Genomic DNA, 23,073 nt, shown 5'->3' on the forward strand with positions numbered 1-23,073 from the left:
TACGATCCCCCGGGGCCCCACCCCTCAGGGAGGGGGATGTATAAAAGGGGAATGTATCGGGGGGCTGGGGTTGAGTTGGGTTAGCTAAGAAGAGTAGACGGAAGACGTCCTAGATAGAGCCCTGGTCTCCCCCTGGTACGCCGTCCTTGTCAGGACCGCGCAGGCTCGAGCCAGTGGCGTGGTGCCAGAGCCAGAGCCAGTGTTGGTCTGGACTCTGAGTACCGGGCCCGACTGACCAGTGTCGGGCCAAGATAGCCTCCCCTAGTCCACAAGAGGAGGACTCTGAGGCAGGCTAGGGTTAGCTAGGAGGTGTGTCCTCAGATAGACGGGTGAGGGGGCCAATACCCCCTCAAGTGTGTATGTCACAACGTTGGTGTAATAAACCTCAGTGTGCCTCAACCCCGGGTGTCGACCTGTATTCGACGGTACTACACATACAACAGAGAAAGTGCTATCTATTGACTCTGTAGTAGTATCTACTGACTGTACCGTAGTATCTACTGAGCCAGTAGTAGCTACTGACTGTGTAGTAGTATTTAGTGACTGTAATAACTACTGACCATAGTAGTATTTACTGGGCCTACAGTAGTATCTACCGACTATATACTCGTAACGACTAACTGTATAGTATCTGCTCACTCTATAGTTGTATCCACTGACTATAGTAGTAACTACAAAATCTATAGCAGTATCTACTCACTCTATAATAGTATCTACTGACTCTAGTAGCTACTCACCGTGGTAGTATGTACTGACTGTATAGTAGTATATACTGACTGTAGCAGTATTGACTGACTGTAGCGGTATATACTGACTGTTTTAGTATTTACTATAGCGGTATCTACCAACTCGATAGCAGTATCTACTATCGCTACAGCAGTGTATACCGACTGAGGTCGTACCTGCTATCACTACAGCAGTGCATACTGCTGTGTTGGTACCTGTTATGATGACAGCAGTGCATATTGTGGTGGAACCTGCTATGATTACAGCAGTGCATACTGCTGTGGTGGTATCTGCTATGATGAGAGGAGTACATACTGTGGTGGTGGTACCTGGTATGATAACAGCAGTGCATATTGACTGTACTCATCATTCACCCTCACCATTCACCACTCACAACTCACTATTCACCATTCACCCTCACAACTCACCACTCACCAACCTCCCTCACCAATCTCCCTCACCACTCACCCTCACCACTCACCCTCACCACTCACCCTCACCACTCACCAATCACCACTCACCCTCACCACTCACTCTCACCACTAACCCTCACCACTAACCCTCACCACTCTCACTCACCACTCTCCCTCACCACTCACTCTCACCATTCACCCTCACCATTCAGCCTCACCACTCACCCTCACCACTCACCCTCACCACTCACCGTCACAACCACCACTCACCCTCACCACTCAACTTCACCCTCACTACTCACCATTCATCCTCACCAATCACCACTGACCAATCACCACTCTCCACTAACCCTCACCACTCAACCTCACCACTCACCCTCAAAACTAACCACTCTCTCACCACTCACCCTCACCACTCAGCACTCACCCTCACCACTCACCCTCACCACTCACCCTCACCACTCACCCCTCACCGCTCACCACTCACCCATCACCACTCACAACCGCCACTCACCCTCACCACTCATCCTCACCACTCCCCCTCACAACAACCACTCACCCTCACCACTCACCCTGACCACTCACCACTCATCCTCACCAATCACACCCTCACCAATCTCCACTCACCCGCACTGCTCACCACTCACGCTCACCCTCACCACTCACCCCTCACTAATCACCACTCATAACCGCCACTCACCCTCACCACTCACCCTCAACACTCACCCTCACCACTCACCGTCACCACTCACCCTCACTACTCACCACTCATCCTCACCAATCACACCCTCAACAATCACCACTCACCCTCACAACTCACCCTCACCACTCACTCTCACCACTCACCACTCACCCTCACAACAACCACTCACCCTCACCGCTCAGCACTCACCCTCACTACTCACCCTCACCACTCACCACTAATCCTCACCAATCACACCCTCACCAATCACCACTCACCGTCACCACTTGCCACTCACCCTCACCACTCACCACTCACCATTCACCCTCACCACTCTCCCTCACCACTCTCCCTCACCACTCACCAGTCACGCTCACCACTCACCCTCACTACTCACCACTCACCCTCAACACTCACCCTCACCTCTCACCACTCACCCTCACCACTCACCCTGACCACTCACCACTCATCCTCAACAATCACCACTCACCCTCACCACTCACGCTCAACACTCACCCTCACCACTCATGCTCACCACTAACCCTCACCACTCACCCTCACCACTCACTAATCACCTCTCACAACCGTCACTCACCCTCACCACTCACTCTTACCACTCACCCTCATCACTCACCCTCACCACTCACCCTCACAACAACCACTCACCCTCACGACTCATCCTCACCAATCACACCCTCACCAATCACCACTCACCCTCACTGCTCACCCTCACCGCTCACCACTCAACCTCACCCTCACCACTCACGCTCACCCTCACCACTCACCTCTCACTAATCACCACTCACAACTGCCACTCACCCTCCCCACTCACCCTCACCACTCACCCTCACCAATCACCACTCACCCTCACCACTCACCCTCACCATTCACCCTCACCACTCACCCTCACCATTCACCCTCACCACTTTCCCTCACCACTCTCCCTCACCACTCACCCTCACCACTCACCAGTCACGCTCACCACTCACCCTCACTACTCACCACTCACCCTCAACACTCACCCTCACCGCTCACCACTCACCCTCAACACTCACCCTCACCGCTCACCACTCACCCTGACCACTCACCACTCATCCTCACCAATCACATCCTCACCAATCACCACTCACCCTCACTGCTCACCCTCACCGCTCACCCTCACCACTCACCCTCACCACTCACGCTCACCCTCACCACTCACCCCTCACTAATCACCACTCACAACCGTCACTCACCCTCACCACTAACCCTCACCACTCACCCTCACCACTCACTAATCACCTCTCACAACCGTCACTCACCCTCACCACTCACTCTTACCACTCACCCTCACCACGCACCCTCACAACAACCACTCACCCTCACAACAACCACTCACCCTCACTACTCACCCTCACCACTCATCCTCACCAATCACACCCTCACCAATCACCACTCACCCTCACTGCTCACCACTCAACCTGACCACTCACGCTCACCCTCACCACTCACCCCTCACTAATCACCACTAACAACCGCCACTCACCCTCCCCACTCACCCTCACCACTCACCCTCACCAATCACCACTCACCCTCACCACTCACTACTCACCCTCACCACTCTCCCTCACCACTCTCCCTCACCACTCTCCCTCACCACTCTCCCTCACCACTCTCCCTCACCAGTCACGCTCACCACTCACCACTCACGCTCACCACTCACCCTCACTACTCACCCTAACCACTCACCACTCACCCTCAACACTCACCCTCACCGCTCACCACTCACCCTCACCACTCACCCTGACCACTCACCACTCATCCTCACCAATCACACCCTCACCAATCACCACTCACCCTCACTGCTCACCCTCACTGCTCACCCTCACCACTCACCCTAACCACTCACGCTCACCCTCACCACTCACCCCTCACTAATCACCACTCACAACCGCCACTCACCCTCACCACTCACCACTCACCCTCACCACTCACCCTCACTACTCACCACTCATCCTCACCAATCACACCCTCAACAATCACCACTCACCCTCACCACTCACGCTCAACACTCACCCTCACCACTCATGCTCACCACTAACCCTCACCACTCACCCCTCACTAATCACCACTAACAACCGCCACTCACCCTCACCCTCCCCCTCACCACTCACTCTCTCCCTCACCACTCTCCCCCTCACCACTCTCCCCCTCACCACTCTCCCCCTCACCACTCTCCCCCTCACCACTCTCCCCCTCACCACTCTCCCCCTCACCACTCTCCCCCTCACCACTCTCCCCCTCACCACATGTTAAGGGCGATCCTAAAGGAATCTACAACCTTCGATGATTCCTTTGCGCGATTCAAAGAATCGATTCCTGGCGCATAGGAGGTTTCCATTTTTAATTACAGAGTTTTATTTTCATTGTTATGTTATGTTTTAAAGTTTTCAGGAGTTTTTAATTATATTTTAGCCCCGGTCAACGCCGGATATTTCCCATTCGTAGCAGGTTATATCAACTCTATAACCAACTTATATTAAACGGAAATAAGGCGATTCTAAATGAATCTACAACCTTCGATTCCTTTTCGCGATTCAGAGAATCGATTCTTGGCGCGGTCGGGTTTAGAGTTTTAATTACACAGTTGTATTTTCATTGGGATGTTATGTTTTAAAGTTTTCAGAAGATTTTAAATGTATTTTTCCCCCGGGCAACGCTGGGTATATCGAGTTTATACCACAAAGTCGTCGCCTGACAGAGTTGCGTGTCGAGGCCTAGTACCGTGCAGAGCCTCCAGCCTCGCCTAGATTGCCCACTCGGCTGAGGCTGGGTGCTGGGGCCGTTAACCCCCCCCCCCCCCCGCGCTACAATAATACTGTTTAATCGCTATAATTTTATTATCTACCGACCCTATAATAGTAATTGCCAGAGGTGTGGACTCGAGTCATGTGACTTGGACTCGAGTCAGACTCGAGTCATGAATTTGATGACTTGCGACTCGACTTGGACTTGCATAACAATGACTTTGTCCCACCTATGAGATGTGGACTCGAGTCATGTGACTTGGACTCGAGTCAGACTCGAGTCATGAATTTGATGACTTGCGACTCGACTTGGACTTGCATAACAATGACTTTGTCCCACCTCTGGTAATTGCACACATTGGGGTGGGGGGGGAGTGAAGAGGACGTGAAACTTTGATGAATTTACCTCAGAATCGCGTGTTAATGCGTGCGCATATTTTTAACGGGAATTCAAAATGGCGTCCACCTCGCAGCGAACGCGTTGCTACCCGTTGCCAGGGGCAACCGCCGTGGTCCGCGCCGGCCGGCGATAGTAAATAAATAAATAAAGCGTTAAATAAATTAATAAAGATGCATCGCACCGATAATCGGTCCCATTTAAAGTTTAGAGACGAAAAATCGGAAATGCCTAAGTTTACCGCGGGGCCGGGGGCGTGCCCACCTGCAAAATTTAATCTCGCCGAACCCCACGGTCCGAGAGCTAAATCCCCCGGTAGGGAGCGTACGCAGACGGATGGACGGACGGACGGACAGACAAAAAATGAATTATATAGGTTAGATAGAAATGTGTTCAGGTTTTTTTATGTCAAACATGCATTTATTCATCTCGTGACAATAGCAATCACACATTTGATTGTATTTAAATGAAAAAAAAACATAAAAACACAGTCATATTATAACTGTGGGCTTTAACCAAGAAAAGCCAATTTATTCGGAGATTTCTGCTTGTGGTGTTTGGACAATTCTTACATGCAAATATGGTATATGATTTGTCATGGGAAACTAGGATGCGTAGAAAAACATTCATATGATGGATTAAACCAAACAATCTATACAGATAGGTCATAAAACCTACACTCATGCAAGCCACTTCACAGCCATCCAGGTGACTGTTTTGGCCACATCATGATCTGTGCACTACCCATCAACCCGACCTCCAAACGCTGTATTGGAGACATGCATCATGTGAATGGGAAGAGAGAATACAGTCGGAGGTAAGAAATTGAGAGTAAAAAACGAAATAATGGAAGAAGAGCATGGGTAGAGATCGATATAAACGTACAAAAATGAGAGCAAAGAAGGATTATTTACGGAGAGAATATAACGAGAGGGTGATGTAAGGCAACAAATGGAGTGAGAAAAAAAAACACGCATGATGCCTCACCGGGCTTTGTCTCTGAGTGTTGCTGGTGAGTAGCTATTGACATTAACAGGACATTGGGAGGATTTGGCATGAATTCTCCCTTTTTCTTTGTCGAGCCATTTGAATCCGATGGTCAAGCGTTAAATTCCCGGAAAAAGTACGAAACGGTATTTATCTCACCATGAATTAAAATGTTCATAAATTGGTGTGGAATTTTTATGATGACGCTCCAGTTATGGATTTTCTAAAATACATTTATCTCACAGCAATGCGTTACTCTGTTGACTTTTAAGGCCAGGCCACAGACGTTTCTGCGTGGTGAGGCATTGCGGTGCGTAAACCGAGTCTTGTATCTACTTTATTATGTCTGGACTCTCAGTCGTATTTTTTTGTACGCAGTTAGTGCGCGTTCAGCAGTACATCTGCGGTAATGTAGGCATGCTGCGCAGTGTTGAAATTACGTTTGGGGCTTTGGTTCATGTGGAGATTGGGGTCTTTTTTGCTAGGGCCTTGACCAGCGGGGGAGGGGGGGAAGGATTAGTACTGTGGGTCATAGTGGGGCAATTCTAGAAGATGCTTAACTTTTGGGGGCTCCTATGCAGCCACGTTGCCAACCCATGTTCTTAGCCCTTGCCAGCAGAGGGCTCTTCTTCAAGTGTCTATCCCTTTGCCTGTGCACCAAATGTACCTATATTACTCCAGCTCTGATGTGACAATTTCATGTCGGACTCTGAGTCATGTGCTACGAATGTGATGGTGGTTGCTGATGGTGGTGGTGCTGGTCGTGCTAGTGTTGGTGGTGGTGGTGCTGCAGCTGGTGTGATAGCAGTAGTGCTTGTAGTGGTGGTGCCAATGGTAGCATTCATGTTGGTGGTGATCTTGCTGGTAGTGGTGATGGTTGTGCTGGTGGTGTAAATAGATGATAATAATGCAATTTATAACGCGCGCAAATTTGCTAATGTAACGACCGCAACTCAGGGGCACGGAGCCAAGCTCAGAGTCACTGGAAAGCGTGGTTATAGAGGTGAGTTTTTAAGTAGACGATTGAGGTGATGCTGCAAATGTGCAGAGCGACAGCGTTCCAGACTGTTGGGGCAGCCACCGAGAAGCGGCGCATAGACGTGACTGTCCTGGATCTTGGTATCAAGAGGAGGTCGTGAGTCGCACTGCGAAGGCATCTGCCGTGTGCTGTGCTGCAAGTCATCAATAATGAAGATAGGTACGGGGGGCTGGCAGATGTGAAGGCATGGTGGCAGAGGCAGGTGATCTTGTATGTGACCCTGCTGGCAATGGGTAGCCAGTTGAGAGCACGGAGAGAGGCAAGTGAGTCGAGCCGAGGATGAGTGCGGCCAATGACGATGCGTGCCAGGTTGTTTTGTAGTCTTTGAAGGTTTTTTTAGATTGCAAAGGAGGACCGGATTAGGACGGAGTGCAATAATCGAGGCGAGACCTAACTATGCAAAATGCCAATGTGTTGGCAGTTTATGTGGACATGAGAGGACGTAGGTGTCTGAGAGCCTTCATGTGAAAGTTACATGAACTTATGATATGATTGGTTTGGTGGTCGAAGGATAAAGTTGAATCTAGGATGACACCGAGGTAGCTGAAGTGATCGGTGAAACTGATGCTTTGACCAAAGATGTGTACGTGTGTTGGGAGCATGGATGAGTTGAGACGTTGCCTGGTACCTAACATGGTGGCCACTGACTTTGACAGATTAAGGGAAAGGTTGTGTGCGGAGAACCACTCTTTCTGGGCAGTGGTGCATTCCGAGAGCCTCTCAAATCCAGACTCATTGGGAGAATTGATGGCGGTGAATAGAATAGTGTCATCCGCATATGAGTGGTGCTTGACACCGAAGCTTGCGATGAGGCGGCCGATCGGGGAAGTGTAGGCTGTGAACAGCAAGGGACCAAGGACGGAGCCCTTGGGGACACCACTTAACGCTTTTCTTTCAGCAGATGTGGACGAGCCCACCCTGACTAAGGATTGCCGATCAGAAAGGTACGACAGTATCCACTTTAGTGCTGAGCCACATATACCGAAGTCGGATTTCAGGAGGGAAGTAAGGAGCGAGTGGTTGACGGTGTCAAAGGCCGATGAAATGTCCAGACTTACAAGAGCAACGATGGAGCTGGAGTCAATAATCATTTAAATGTCATCGAGGACTCTAGTGAGTGCTGTTTCTGTGGAGTAGTGTTGACTGTAAGCGGACTGGAAGGAGCAGTAGTTTGGGGAGGAGGTGATGGGTGATGTGGGATTTTACCTGGGTGAGGGCGAGTCTCGGGTCATCAGGGTCGATACTTGGTTTCTTTAACAGGGGGGAAACCAGGTCAGATTTGAGGTTGGACGGAAAACACCCCGTAGAGAATGAGGCATTTGCGATGTTCCTGATCATGATGGCGAGTTCCGGAGCACATTGCTTGAACAAGGAACCTGGGAGGACATCGAGTGGAGATAACTTCATGTGAAGTGATTGAATCAAAGAGAAAACGTCTTTTGAAGACACCGGCTTGAACGTGGTTAGAAAGGTGTCTGAGTGAGTGCTTACAATTTCATGAAAAGGGAGAGGTGTACAATGGCACGATGTGAGGGTAGACGTGCAGGAGCTTGCGATGGTGATCAGCTTGTTGGTGAAGTAAGGTTTTAAAGAGGTGGCAAGTTTCAGTGAGGCCAGGGGATCGCTAAGGTGAGGGACCATGTTGCTACCAGGATGTAGAAGATCCTTGAGGGTATTCCAAAGGATGCGTGGTTTTCCGGTAGCTGTTTTGATGCGTTCATCAATGTAGGAGGAACGTGAGGCAAGGATAAATTCGTTGGTTTTCCTGCAGGCAGCTCTGTAGGCAACTCGATCATCAGGAAGACCACTGCGGGACGCGATCCTTTCAAGGCGCCTCCTAATTCGCTTAGCAAGGATGGCGTCTCTTGAGAGCCAGCGAGTGTCGTGGGAAGGCTGCCTAGTGGTTTGTGGTTTGAATGGTGCCAGCTTGTCCAGCGCCGCCCTCAAGTCAGCTTCCAGCTGAAGAATGCAGATAGTTGGATCAGATGATAGGAATAACATTGAAGGCGCATATACGAGGGGGTGCTGTAGAGTGGAAAACTTGATACCATTGAAATTACGGGAGTGGCGGGTGGTTTTGATGGTGATTTGCTTGGGAATTTGGAGGGAAAATAGGATGAGATGGTGGTCGGAGTAACCAGTTTGGAAAACTCCCAGTGGAGAGATGCGACGATCCAGGTCAGGTTCCAGAGCCAAGTCGAGCATACTCTCAACATTTGTTGAGGAAGCTCTGGTGAGGCCTGAGTTGGTGATGACCAGGTTATGGCAGGCCAAGGTTGACTAGAGGTGGCTATCAATGGAGGCTGAAATATTGCCGGGGCAGTTAAATACTCCAGTAAGCACGAGCCTGTGAGATGGATTAGGAATGAGGTAAAGAAATTCGGAAAGCTCGTTTAAGAAGGTAGTGATGCTGCCATCTGGAGAGCGATAGATGAAAATGAGAGAAAAACATGAGAATAGGTTTTCCCCTTTTTTCTGGCAACAAAACAGGTGTTGAGATGTTAAAACACCAAACTGAAATCTTTTACAAGGAATCATGTCTGCATTAACCACAATACATTTGGCGTCCTCTGGTCTAACACCGTTTGGAACTAGGCTCAAAAGAAAGCTGTCTCTGGTGTGGACCAATCAGTTTCCAAGATAATGCATATATTATCAGAGTATGTGTTTTGTTTGCATTCTGACCACAAGTATTGTGGTTAATGCAGACATGATTCCTTATGAAAGGTTTCAGTTTAGTCTTTTAACATCTCAACACCTGTTTTGTTGCCAGAAAAAAGGGGAAAACCTATTATCATATTTTGGTACTGGCAAAGGAGGTCCCATGATGAGGGAAAAGCACTCGGTATTAGTAGTGAGGGACAGGGACTGGACCTCAAAAGTGGTGGGAGCCATTGGTAGGTAGAGCTCTTTAATTCTCAAGTCAGCATTGTAGACGACCGCTAAGCCAGCACCCCGCTGGTTAGTTGCGCGAGGTTTGTGAAGAACCTTATATCCCGGGGGCGCGACTTCCAAAGAGATGGCTGGCGGGGAGTCTGGCCTGCACCAGGTCTCGGTAATAAGCAAAAGGTCGATGTGGTGGTCCAAGATGGTATCGTGAATGAGGGCTGATTTGTTGGTAATGGAGCATGAGTTGATTAGGCCGAGGCAGATGTGTAAAGGTGGATGTGAAGATCCGAAGAGGCGCGGTGTCGAGAGATTAGAGGAAATAGCTGGTTGAAGGTGGACCTGTGAACAGCGGCCCCTGCCGCCGCTGCATCCACGGTGCCGATGCAGTCTCTGACGTTGACCGCGAAGAAGCCCGAGGCCAGAGATGGTCCTCAGGAGCGCGGATTCCAAGTGCAGGTGATGAAGAGATGGTGCATGTCGAGGCCCTATTATATCAGCCCACGCTGTCCAGGTGGTGGTGTTGGGGGGGCCAGGATTCGGGTGGACTCCGATCAGCAGCTGTGCTGCCCGGAGCAGCAAGTCCAAGTAGTGGTGGCCAAGATACATGCCGTCAGCACGCGCTCCCACGCACGTGGCGGGTGCGTACACGCCTACGTAAACACTCGTTGAGCACGCGGCGCGTACGATGGAGCGGCCAGAAGAACACGAGGTCCAGTGGAGTAGCTGACCACGCGCTGTGCTGCAGCTCGCAGGTGATGCAGCAGGGTGGACAAACCTCGCCGAGCTCCCATTCGCTGGTGGTGCTGGGCAGCAGTCAAACCCAATCTCCTATGTTGAGCGGTGGACAATCTGCGTCACGTTCCCACTCGCTGGTGGTGTTGAGCAGTGAATGGAGCACGTTGAGCTCCCACTTGCTGGCGATGCTGGGACACGCCAAGCTCCCACTCACCGATAGTGGCAGAAGAGGTGCCTTGTGAGGACGTCGCTGGCAGGAAACGGACCCGGGACGGCTGCTAAGCCACACTGCGTGAACAATGCAGCCAGCGTCCTCCAGCCTCGTGCGTGGGAGTAGCCGGCCTCGTTCACCCGCACAGCCCCTCAGCTGTGCGAGGCGGCAGGTAAGCCGGGCTGTGTGACACTGCAGCCGGCGTTTGTCATCTGTAGCAGCGCCGCGGGGCGTGGGCAGTGCGCGCGGAGGCAGGCGGGGTTGGAGGCAGACCACGGCGGTTACCCCTAGCAACGGATAGCAACGCGTTCGCTGCGGGGTGGACGCCATTTTGAATTACCATTAAAAATATGTGCACGCATTAACACGCGACTCTGAGGTAAATTCATCAAAGTTTCACGTCCTCTTCACTCCCCCCCCACCCCAATGTGTGCAATTACTATTATAGGGTCGGTAGATAATAAAAATATAGCGATTAGACAGTATTATTGTAGCGCGGGGGGGGGGGGGGTAACGGCCCCAGCACCCAGCCTCAGCCGGGTGGGCAATCTAGGCGAGGCCGGAGGCTCTGCACGGTACTAGGCCTCGACACGCAACTCTGTCAGGCGACGAATTTGTGGTATAAACTCGATATACCCAGCGTTGCCCGGGGGAAAAATACATTTAAATCTTCTAAAAACTTTAAAACATAACATTCCAATGAAAATACAACTGTGTAATTAAAATTATAAACCCGACCGCGCCAAGAATCGATTCTCTGAATCGCGAAAAGGAATCGACGGTTGTAGATTCATTTAGAATCGCCTTATTTCCGTTTAATATAAGTTGGGTATAGAGTTGATATAAACTACTACGAATGTGAAATATCCGGTGTTGACCGGGGCTAAAATATAATTAAAAACTCCTGCAAACTTTAAAACATAACATACGAATGAAAATAAAACTCTGTAATTAAAAATGGAAACCTCCTATGCGCCAGGAATCGATTCTTTTAATCGCGCAAACGAATCATCGAAGGTTGTAGATTCCTTTAGGATCGCCCTTAATATGTGGTGAGGGAGAGTGGTGAGTGAGGGAGAGTGGTGAGTGAGGGAGAGTGGTGAGTGAGGGAGAGTGGTGAGTGAGGGAGAGTGGTGAGTGAGGGAGAGTGGTGAGTGAGGGAGAGTGGTGAGTGAGGGAGAGTGGTGAGTGAGGGAGAGTGGTGAGTGAGGGAGAGTGGTGAGTGAGGGAGAGTGGTGAGTGAGGGAGAGTGGTGAGTGAGGGAGAGTGGTGAGTGAGGCAGAGTGGTGAGTGAGGGAGAGTGGTGAGTGAGGGAGAGTGGTGAGTGAGGGTGAGTGGTGAGTGAGTGGTGAGTGAATGGTGAGAGTGAGTGGTGAGTGAGTGGTGAGAGTGAGTGGTGAGGGTGAGTGGTGAGGGTGAGTGGTGAGGGTGAGTGGTGAGGGTGAGTGGTGAGGGTGAGGTTGAGTGGTGAGGGTGAGTGGTGATTGGTGAGGGTGAGGTTGAGTGGGGAGGGTGAGTGGCGGTTGTTATTGGTGATTAGTGAGGGGTGAGTGGTGAGGGTGAGCGTGAGTGGTGATTGGTGAGGGTGTAATTGGTGAGGATGAGTGGTGAGGGTGAGTGGTTGTTGTGAGGGTGAGTGGTTGTTGTGAGGGTGAGTGGTGAGGGTGAGTGGTAAGAGTGAGTGGTGAGGGTGAGTGACGGTTGTGAGAGGTGATTAGTGAGTGGTGAGGGTGAGTGGTGAGGGTTAGTGGTGAGCATGAGTGGTGAGGGTGAGTGTTGAGCGTGAGTGGTGAGGGTGAGTGGTGAGGGTGAGTGGTGAGGGTGAGTGGTGAGGGTGAGGTTGAGTGGTGAGGGTGAGTGGTGATTGGTGAGGTTGAGTGGGGAGGGTGAGTGGCGGTTGTTAGTGGTGATTAGTGAGGGGTGAGTGGTGAGGGTGAGCGTGAGTGGTGAGGGTGAGTTTGAGTGGTGAGCAGTGAGGGTGAGTGGTGATTGGTGAGGGTGTAATTGGTGAGGATGAGTGGTGAGGGTGAGTGGTTGTTGTGAGGGTGAGTGGTTGTTGTGAGGGTGAGTGGTGAGGGTGAGTGGTAAGAGTGAGTGGTGAGGGTGAGTGACGGTTGTGATAGGTGATTAGTGAGTGGTGAGGGTGAGTGGTGAGGGTTAGTGGTGAGCATGAGTGGTGAGGGTGAGTGTTGAGCGTAAGTGGTGAGGGTGAGTGGTGATTGTTGAGGGGGTGATTGGTGAGGATGAGTGGTGAGTAGTGAGGGTGAGTGGTGAGGGGGAGTGGTGAGTGGTGAGGGTGAGTGGCGGTTGTGAGTGCTGATTAGTGAGGGGTGAGGGTGAGCGTGAGTGGTTAGGGTGAGTGGTGAGGGTGAGCGGTGAGGGTGAGCAGTGAGGGTGAGTGGTGATTGGTGAGGGTGTGATTGGTGAGGATGAGTGGTGAGTGGTCAGGGTGAGTGGTGAGGGTGAGTGGTGAGCGGTGAGGGTGAGTGTTGAGGGTGAGTGGTGAGTGGTTAGGGTGAGTAGTGAGGGTGAGTGGTGAGTGGTGAGGGAGAGTGGTGAGGGAGAGTGGTGAGGGAGAGTGGTGAGGGAGAGTAGTGAGTGGTGAGGGTGAGTGGTAAGTGGTGAGGGTGAGTGGTGATTGGTGAGGGAGAGTGGTGAGGGAGAGTGGTGAGGGAGAGTGGTGAGGGAGAGTGGTGAGGGAGAGTGGTGAGGGTGAGTAGTGAGTGGTGAGGGTGAGTGGTAAGTTGTGAGGGTGAGTGGTGATTGGTGAGGGTGAGTGGTGAGGGTGAGTGGGGAGGGTGAGTGGCGGTTGTTAGTGGTGATTAGTGAGGGGTGAGTGGTGAGGGTGAGCGTGAGTGGTGAGGTTGAGTGGTGAGCAGTGAGGGTGAGTGGTGATTGGTGAGGATGAGTGGTGAGGGTGAGTAGTGAGGGTGAGTGGTTGTTGTGAGGGTGAGTGGTTGTTGTGAGGGTGCGTGGTGAGGGTGAGTGGTAAGAGTGAGTGGTGAGGGTGAGTGACGGTTGTGAGAGGTGATTAGTGAGTGGTGAGGGTGAGTGGTGAGGGTTAGTGGTGAGGGTGAGTGGCGGTTGTGAGTGGTGATTAGTGAGGGGTGAGTGGTGAGGGTGAGCGTGAGTGGTGAGGGTGAGCGGTGAGGGTGAGAAGTGAGGGTGAGTGGTGATTGGTGAGGATGTGATTGGTGAGGATGAGTGGTGAGTGGTCAGGGTGAGTGGTGAGCGGTGAGGGTGAGTGTTGAGGGTGAGTGGTGAGGGTGAGTTTTGAGGGTGAGTGGTGAGTAGTGAGGGTGAGTGGTGAGCGTGACTGGTGAGCGGTGAGGGAGAGTGGTGAGGGAAAGTGGTGAGGGTGAATAGTGAGGGTGAGTGGTGAGGGTGAATGGTGAGGGTGAGTGGTGAGGGTGTGGTGATTGGTGAGGGTGAGTGGTGAGGGTGAGTGGGGAGGGTGAGTGGCAGTTGTGAGTGGTGATTAGTGAGAGGTGAGTGGTGAGGGTGAGCGTGAGTGGTGAGGGTGAGGTTGAGTGGTGAGTGGTGAGGGTGAGCAGTGAGGGTGAGTGGTGATTGGTGAGGGTGCGATTGGTGAGGATGAGTAGTGAGGGTGAGTGGTTGTTGTGAGGGTGAGTGGTGAGGGTGAGTGATGAGGGTGAGTGGTAAGAGTGAGTGGTGAGGGTGAGTGACGGTTGTGAGAGGTGATTAGTGAGTGGTGAGGGTGAGTGGTGAGGGTTAGTGGTGAGCATGAGTGGTGAGGGTGAGTGTTGAGCGTGAGTGGTGAGGGTGAGTGGTGATTGTTGAGGGTGTGATTGGTGAGGATGAGTGGTGAGTGGTCAGGGTGAGTGGTAAGGGTGAGTGGTGAGGGTGAGTGGTGAGAGGTGAGGGTGAGTGTTGAGGGTGAGTGGTGAGTAGTGAGGGTGAGTGGTGAGCGTGACTGGTGAGTGGTGAGGGAGAGTGGTGAGGGAGAGTGGTGAGGGTGAATGGTGAGAGTGAGTGGTGAGTGGTGAGGGTGAGTGGCAAGTGGTGAGGGTGAGTGGTGATTGGTGAGGGTGTGATTGGTGAGGATTAGTGGTGAGGGTGAGTAGTGAGGGTGAGTGCTGAGCGGTGAGGGTGAGTGGTTGTTGTGAGGGTGAGTGGTGAGTGGTGAGAGTGAGTGGTGAGGGTGAGTTGTGAGGGTGAGTGGTGATTGTTGAGGGTGTGATTGGTGAGGATGAGTGGTGAGTAGTGAGGGTGAGTGGTGACGGTGAGTGGTGAGGGTGAGTGTTGAGGGTGAGTGGTGAGTGGTGAGGGTGAGTGGCGGTTATGAGTGGTGATTAGTGAGGGGTGAGTGGTGAGGGTGAGCATGAGCGGTGAGGGTGAGCAGTGCGGGTGAGTGGTGATTGGTGAGGGTGTGATTGGTGAGGATGAGTGGTGAGTGGTCAGGGTGAGTGGTGAGGGTGAGTGGTTGTTGTGAGGGTGAGTGGTGAGGATGAGTGGTGAGGGTGAGTGGCGGTTGTGAGTGGTGATGGGTGAGTGGTGAGTGGTGAGTGGTGAGGGTGAGTGGTGAGGGTGAGTGGTGAGGGTGAGTGCTGAGTGGTGAGGGTGAGTGGTGAGAGAGTGGTTAGTTTTGAGGGTGAGTGGTGAGGTTGAGTGGTGAGGGTTAGTGGAGAGTGGTGAGTGGTGATTGGTCAGTGGTGATTGGTGAGGATGAATGGTGAGTAGTGAGGGTGAAGTTGAGTGGTGAGGGTGAGTGGTGGTTGTGACGGTGAGTGGTGAGGGTGAGTGGTGAGGGTGAATGGTGAGAGTGAGTGGTGAGTGGTGAGGGAGAGTGGTGAGTGAGAGTGGTGAGGGTTAGTGGTGAGGGTGAGTGGTGAGGGAGATTGGTGAGGGAGGTTGGTGAGTGGTGAGTTGTGAGGGTGAATGGTGAATAGTGAGTGGGAGTGGTGAGTGGTGAGGATGAGTGATAAGGGTGAGTTGTGAGTGGTGAATGGTGAGGGTGAATGATGAGTACAGTCAATATGCACTGCTGTTATCATACCAGGTACCACCACCACAATATGTACTCCTCTCATCATAGCAGATACCACCACAGCAGTATGCACTGCTGTAATCATAGCAGGTTCCACCACAATATGCACTGCTGTCATCATAACAGGTACCAACACAGCAGTATGCACTGCTGTAGTGATAGCAGGTACGACCTCAGTCGGTATACACTGCTGTAGCGATAGTAGATACTGCTATCGAGTTGGTAGATACCGCTATAGTAAATACTAAAACAGTCAGTATATACCGCTACAGTCAGTCAATACTGCTACAGTCAGTATATACTACTATACAGTCAGTACATACTACCACGGTGAGTAGCTACTAGAGTCAGTAGATACTATTATAGAGTGAGTAGATACTGCTATAGATTTTGTAGTTACTACTATAGTCAGTGGATACAACTATAGAGTCAGCAGATACTATACAGTTAGTCGTTACGAGTATATAGTCGGTAGATACTACTGTAGGCCCAGTAAATACTACTATGGTCAGTAGTTATTACAGTCACTAAATACTACTACACAGTCAGTAGCTACTACTGGCTCAGTAGATACTACGGTACAGTCAGTAGATACTACTACAGAGTCAATAGATACCACTTCCTCTGTTGTATGTAAGGTGTTGTTAGTATATATACCTACGAGGGGTAAAGATATTTTTGGAGGGGGGGGGGGGAGACCGCAATTTTCGGAAACCTTTTGACATCAACTATTTACCCCACACTTTCTACAACTTTTTGGACTTGTGAAAGCCTCTTATATATTTGTTGGTGGAGAAATGTACAAACAGCCCACCGGGCTTTGACAATACCTTAGTATCTGTGTATATATATGTAAGGTTTTTAAGAAATATATTTTTCACCCGGGCAAAGCCGGGTACTTCCGCTAGTAGTAGATAAAGAGTGGGAGCGACATGGGACTGCAGCCAGCTGCTGCCATCGCCATCTTCATAGGACGGGAAAGCCACCACGCAGAAGAAGAAATGCTTAACTAGTCATCAGCATTGGAGATGTGTTACAACATAACATTTTCTAACAAATCCGACATCCCAACTGGGATGCCACACTTCTTATTGCACACTGTATTGAAGATAGGTTACTACTCTTCCATAAGTGGCATTACACTGCTATTTAAATGTTTATTCTATTTCTTTGTTTCAATCCAATTAGTGTCAGTTCACACACATCATAATCAATGCTGCTCAATGTAGAGTTACACAAACACACGAATAGTGAAATGGGCATTAACAAAGCAATTATCATTGTAACAAATAGTGCTAAACATCAGGGAAAGATGGCTCAGTGAATGAGTTCCATATGGGCATGGAAATCTGAGTATTTACAATTAAGTGCAGTGAGCTCCTTATTAGTAATGGAATGAGGCAACGATTCATCGACTAAAATCGCTGTTTTCATTTGCATTATATGCATTGAGTTGTGTGTGTAAGTATACATAATTTGCAATGGACATTGATTATGTACAAATGTTAAGCTAATCTACATTTATGGTTATGATTAAACAAAACTAGACAAATCAAACGAGACAGATCATATAAATAAGATAGACAATACAAATGAAACAACATTCTCCAGACAGACAATATAAGCCAGACAGACAGAACGAGCTCAACAATAGAATTGAGACAGATGGGATCAACCAGACACGCAAATGACACAGACAATGTAAAAGCGGCGGACATTACAAACGAAACAGACCGGACGAGACGTACAGAATAAACAAGACACATAAAATGGATGGGGAAAAAAATAACACAAACCAGACAGAGCCAATGAAACGGGCTAAATAAATGAGACGTACAGGAAAAAAACAACGTTGGACAATACAAATGTGACAATAAAGCCAAGACAGATGAGCACCCCTCATTTATCATTTGTGCAAGGAAACACTTTTGTGTAGAGAGACACACTTTGCCTTGATTATGTTGTTGTGTGTAATTGTCATTGAAGGATGCAGACGTGTTAATAATAATAATAAGCAAATAAGCCAAGTTCAATTTTACTGCTCATGACGCTCGTGACTCACTTACTGACGTCATTATTACCATGGTCGATATATGCTATTCTGTTGTGGCTGGTATTGATTTAAATACATACTAACTTAACCTTTAAGGCTAAAGCAGTTGTCCATTGGAACAAAGAAAATACTGTACAGTGCAAAGTGGATCGGGGGGGGGGTATACAGGAATGTTATTCTGCGGTTGCTAAATTAGGAGAAACAGAAATTATGGCGGCAGCGACGATTTAATTAATGAAATCCGTTACTTGCAATTAAATGTCACAAGGACTGGATGCTCATTAATTCAACAAAAATCTACGTTTGGGAATACGACACTTAATTAGTGCGTTTGGGTTGACTCATCTTTAGTGAGCTGTTAAAATCCAATCAAGGGTGACAATGAGAAAAGTCCAGGTACGCGAGTCTGGGACAGCACACAGCCTTCTCAGCGCATCGTCAGCAGGGATCTTGTACAGGTGTCACCGACACCGGCAATTAAAGCCTCTCTCACACGATGGCCGGGTCTGCTTTAATTTCACTTCACCGCCCTTTCCATGAAGTGCCTCGCGAGAAACCATGAGCGTCCTTTATTTATTTAACGTGGGATACACCGATATCCCTTGAAATAAAGATAGCATGACTATTATTTTTGTCCTAATTAGTGTGCGATTAATAATAATATCCAGGCTGACAATGCCCAAGGTACACCAATGGCATGCATATATGGCTGACTGCCTCTCTCGATCCGTGCAGGTCTACTCGCCGCATCGGGTCTATCCTTCTCGGACACGGTGCGCGCCGCTCCCTCCTGCCAGCTCGCCACGCGGCCCAGTCAAGACTCTGCCAAGGTGAGAACTGCTAACACGTGCACGCGCACAGATGGACGTGTGGCAGCGTGGGGTAGTGCTGTGCGCTTGCTGAATACCGCCTTGGTGACCTCTGAACCATGGTGCAGTCAGTGGAGTAACAGGTAGAGATCCAGCGCTGCAATTGCTTGCTTACACCACAGAGGTCGCAAACGGGTTTTGATTCCTTACCCGTACCCGGCCGCACCAGGGTCGAAAATGGGTACCCGTACCCGGCCGGGTACGGGTAGCCGGGTATCGGGTAGGGTACGGGTATCGGGTACCCGGTTGCGACCTCTGTTACACCACTGCTGGTAGGAGGGCCTCTGCCAGAGGGAGGTCTTAGAGCGCTCCAATCGAGGGTATTTGTCCTATTCCACACTGGCCACACCGTCTTGGAAGAGATGGAAGCAACCGCACCCTATCCCACCACATGCAACCTGCCAATCTAGTAGCGATTTATACTGCAGGGCGGATAGAAGCGGAGACATTTAAGAAACACACCCATTGTTGCAACTGCTGCTGCACGGGGAGATGGAATCAAATTAGTGACCTTTGCACACCAGGGCAGCGCCCCTTTAGTCATAAGTGCAGTCGTAGACATACCTGGGGCATATGGTGAGTATTAATAGAGGAGGCAGCGTGTAATTATGCTCCGTATGTCCGCCACCATCACTGCAAATAGAGCACTTTGAAGGTGGGGTACGTGGGTTACGTCTTGCGAGATAAGATACTGTAAAGTGGTCAAGAGTAGGCAGCACTGCAAATGTGTTCAAGTCCTATGTGCACAAAATATGAACATTATCCCCTAGATCAGTGCTTCTGGAGTTTGCCTATTCACGTGGATTTTTTCCGGGTCCTCTGGTCTTTCCCTCCACATTTTAAACATGCGTTTAGAGTATTTGGCTGTTATAAATTTCCACGTGATAAGCCACTTCGTTGAGCTGTCATTTGCGGCCAGGTCGCTTCCGAAAACGAGCTTTATAGCTCAGTGGGGCCTTACCTGGTAAAATAAAAAAGTTTAGTTTAGAATAGATTGATTTGTGTTTTATTTATCAGATTCTTCATTTTTCTCCAGGCCCTTTCAGATTTACCAATTGGATTTGAATAATGTACTCTTCCGCTAATTAGCTGCTTCCCATTGAATATACAGCCCACCATCATGCCCACTGCACCCATATGCCCTGCACCTCGCTGCTTTTATTTTGTAGCTGCATAGGAAGAAAACACGCCTCTAGATGCAAATGCAACAGCCGTGTTTCCTAGCATTCCTTCTTAAGTCTTCTGTGCAGCATCATATCTCTTGGTAGCCGTTTTATGCACACACACATACACTTTGTTTCAGATAGAAGTCCCCAATGCATTGCATTTCTGATAGAAGTTCACGACATATTCATATTTGTGTAGTGAGAACAGATGCCGTCTGCGTACAGTAGTGTGCTGGGATACATTACCCATGAGAGGCGATATACATCTTAGGCACATTATATAGAAATCCATGCATAGGGATGGACCATTGCTGCCTGCAGTGATGGGCCATTACTACCTTGTAGACATGCGCCATCAATGCCTGTAGGGATGGACCGTCAGTGCCTGTAGGGATGGGCCGTCAGTGCCTGTAGGGATGGACCATCAGTGCCTGTAGGGATGGACCATCAGTGCCTGTAGGGATGGGCCGTCAGTGCCTGTCTCGTTGATTCCAGCTGCTGGGAGCGCCGTGGTGCTGGATTGACTTGCAACTTGTTCTCTTTACACACGACAGGGAGCTGGTGTGGTTTATCAATTAGTCCATTTCCCACACTCACTGAGAGCCTCTCAAGTGAAATGCAGACGAGTGTTTGCAAAAGGGATATATTATGAACGTAAAACGAGAACATTTTTCCATCTCAGATTCGCCAATGATAGCCACGATTACAATCAATGGAAAGGAACCACATGTGAAAGAAGAACTGCACGAAGAAACTATGCTATATGGATACGAGATAAACGTGACAAAAAGAACTTCACGGACAACACGTTTGGTAAATGAAACAACTTTTGGAGGAACAGACGTCGCTGAACACGGGGGTTACGTTAATGGAAAATTCCGTGTTGGGCAAAACCGTGTTGAACAAATATTATACCTTTTTGGGAAGAATTGGGTTGCGTTCCTTGGTCAGAAATTATCACCCGCTCCCTCTTTGTTTAACTAATTCTACAGGATGTCCACCCTTGCACTTTTTAGTTTTCAATTTCACCTCAACACAAAACCCACGTCTCCATTCCTCTTCCCGCACCGCAGCACTTACTCCCAACACTCGCTGCTGGCTCTGTCACTCGAACGTTAACAATTCACCATCTTGTCATCCGTATGACTCACGTCAGCGACTGGACAGCTAGTGGCAATGTGTAAACATTTGCGTTGTGCATTTGTAATGTGCTGTTGTGTTGTTGTCCGTGAGCGTGTTGATGATTCGCCATCTAGGCGTCCGTCTGTCTGAAGTCCTCAACGACTGCACGGCTAGGTGCATGCGGCAATGTGTGGACATTTGCGTTGTGCCTTTGTGCATGTTGAGTGTGTAACATCACATGAAAAAAACACACGTGGTAAATACATTTCTCTCACAGTCGATTCGTTCACGCCTTCCAACGGATGCAGCACTCTCCCGGCACTTCTTGTCGACGGGGAGATGAGACTTTTATCAGCGTCAAACCGCGTAGAGCCGAAACATCCCTGTGTTCCGGAAAACAGACCTCATTGTGTAAACCGTGGATAGCCGAAACAAGCGTTCGATAATGCCGCATTGAGCAAGATGTTTCTGTTGAGCTCAAGCACTTACGGAAGGCACCTTGTGATCAAACTGATTAACTAAGAGGATAACGAGAACAGGAGACAGTGTTTTAGAATGCTGATCTTGATAATAAAAGCAGCATATCGACGTGTCTAAAAAAATAATTTGTAATCAGTGCATAATGGCTGCCATCACTTTGGATCCGAGGTGTGGATAATGGCAGAACAATTAGAACAAAAGCATAGATTTGTGCAAAGAAAAAGCATGCAGAGATGCACACTAGGAATTGCACTCAAAGACAGAAAAAAGAGCACATGAATTATGGAACAAATGCAAACTAGACACACCATACTGAATGCTGGGAAGCGCACATAATTAGAGAGTATGATCGCTGATGAAGAAGTCTGGTGACAAGAGAGAGAGACAGAAACACAGAGATCCAAGGCTCAAACCCAGTACCTCAACGGCGCTTTGCTCTGTATCATGAACTGAACAATTTTTTATCAGGTAGTGTGGGTAAAGCTACAAATCTTAAAAAATTAAACAAAAGCATATAATGCTTACGGGGATGGCCACAATGAATATGGAGCAATGATATCGGTTCATGTTCAAAATTGGGATAGGTTTCAGCATCACAAGATCGTAGAGGCCATGATCCACTTGGGACAGTTTTGGGGCGATCGTTAACCATGATAAACTATGTATGTGTAGTGTCAGTGAGTCGGAGACGAGGTTTATAGAGGCACCTTCTTTATTGAACACACGAGATCTCGCCTGCACTCACTCTCCAGTCGCTAGCCTATACACAACACGAGCCGTCTAACACCGACGGCGCTGACAGAGACAGCCAACAACTATCTAACGGCGCAATGTCGAGCGAAGACGGCAGCGACGATGGCGACGAGACGACAGCGACGATCCAATCCCAGAACCGGTACCCTCGAGCTCTTGCACTCGGCCCTTTTTATGCTCCCAGCGCGGCCTGGCTCCGCCCTGGCCGCACCTCCCTTCTCGAACCCACCAGCAGGTTCCAGGGGCCTCCAGATGGGGCCCTCCATGACCCTTGCCCCAGTTCCTCCGCCCTGCCGACACACCCGTGTATATGCTCACCGGCGTGTGTACTGTTTCTCCACCATAGTTGCCGTTGCTGGTCACCAGACGGCGCTATTACACTACATATGTATGTAATTTGAACTTATTTTGCTCCGTACGTAGCCAGCCGTGCTCATCAGAGGTGCGGGGGGAGGACAACAAACTCAACACAAAAGAAGTTCTAACGAAATTAGATTTCAATCAAAATTTTAAAGTTTATAGCTACAGTGGCTTCCTAGTTTCGGAAGGAAGAGCATTTCAGATGGATGCAGAAGCGCATCTGAAAGTGCGCGATGCATTGAATGTCTTTTGTTCGGTGGCTAGCCAAAATCCGCCGCTGCGAGGATGACCGGAGTTCGCGTGGTGATGGTTTATGCTTCTTGACGAGATCAGCAAGGTATTGTGGTTCATTTCTGGCAAGTACTGTGTAATAATGAGTGCAAGCTTCTAATGTATT

The 23,073-nt window shown here is 49.6% G+C and overlaps 1 protein-coding gene across 3 annotated transcripts in view; it reads left to right on the forward strand.

Annotated features, from left to right (window-relative positions):
• Positions 1-23,073, forward strand: part of XYLB (xylulokinase) — a 164,312-nt gene that overhangs the window by 135,971 nt on the left and 5,268 nt on the right. For all 3 annotated transcript variants that reach the window (XM_078609301.1, XM_078609310.1, XM_078609319.1), the window contains one exon: positions 18,662-18,756. In XM_078609301.1, coding sequence (XP_078465427.1) covers positions 18,662-18,756 — 95 coding nt within the window. The remainder of the gene's footprint in view (positions 1-18,661; positions 18,757-23,073) is intronic.

This window comes from Lampetra planeri, chromosome 2, assembly GCF_965212315.1.
Source record: "Lampetra planeri chromosome 2, kcLamPlan1.2.h2, whole genome shotgun sequence".
NCBI lineage: Eukaryota > Metazoa > Chordata > Hyperoartia > Petromyzontiformes > Petromyzontidae > Lampetra > Lampetra planeri.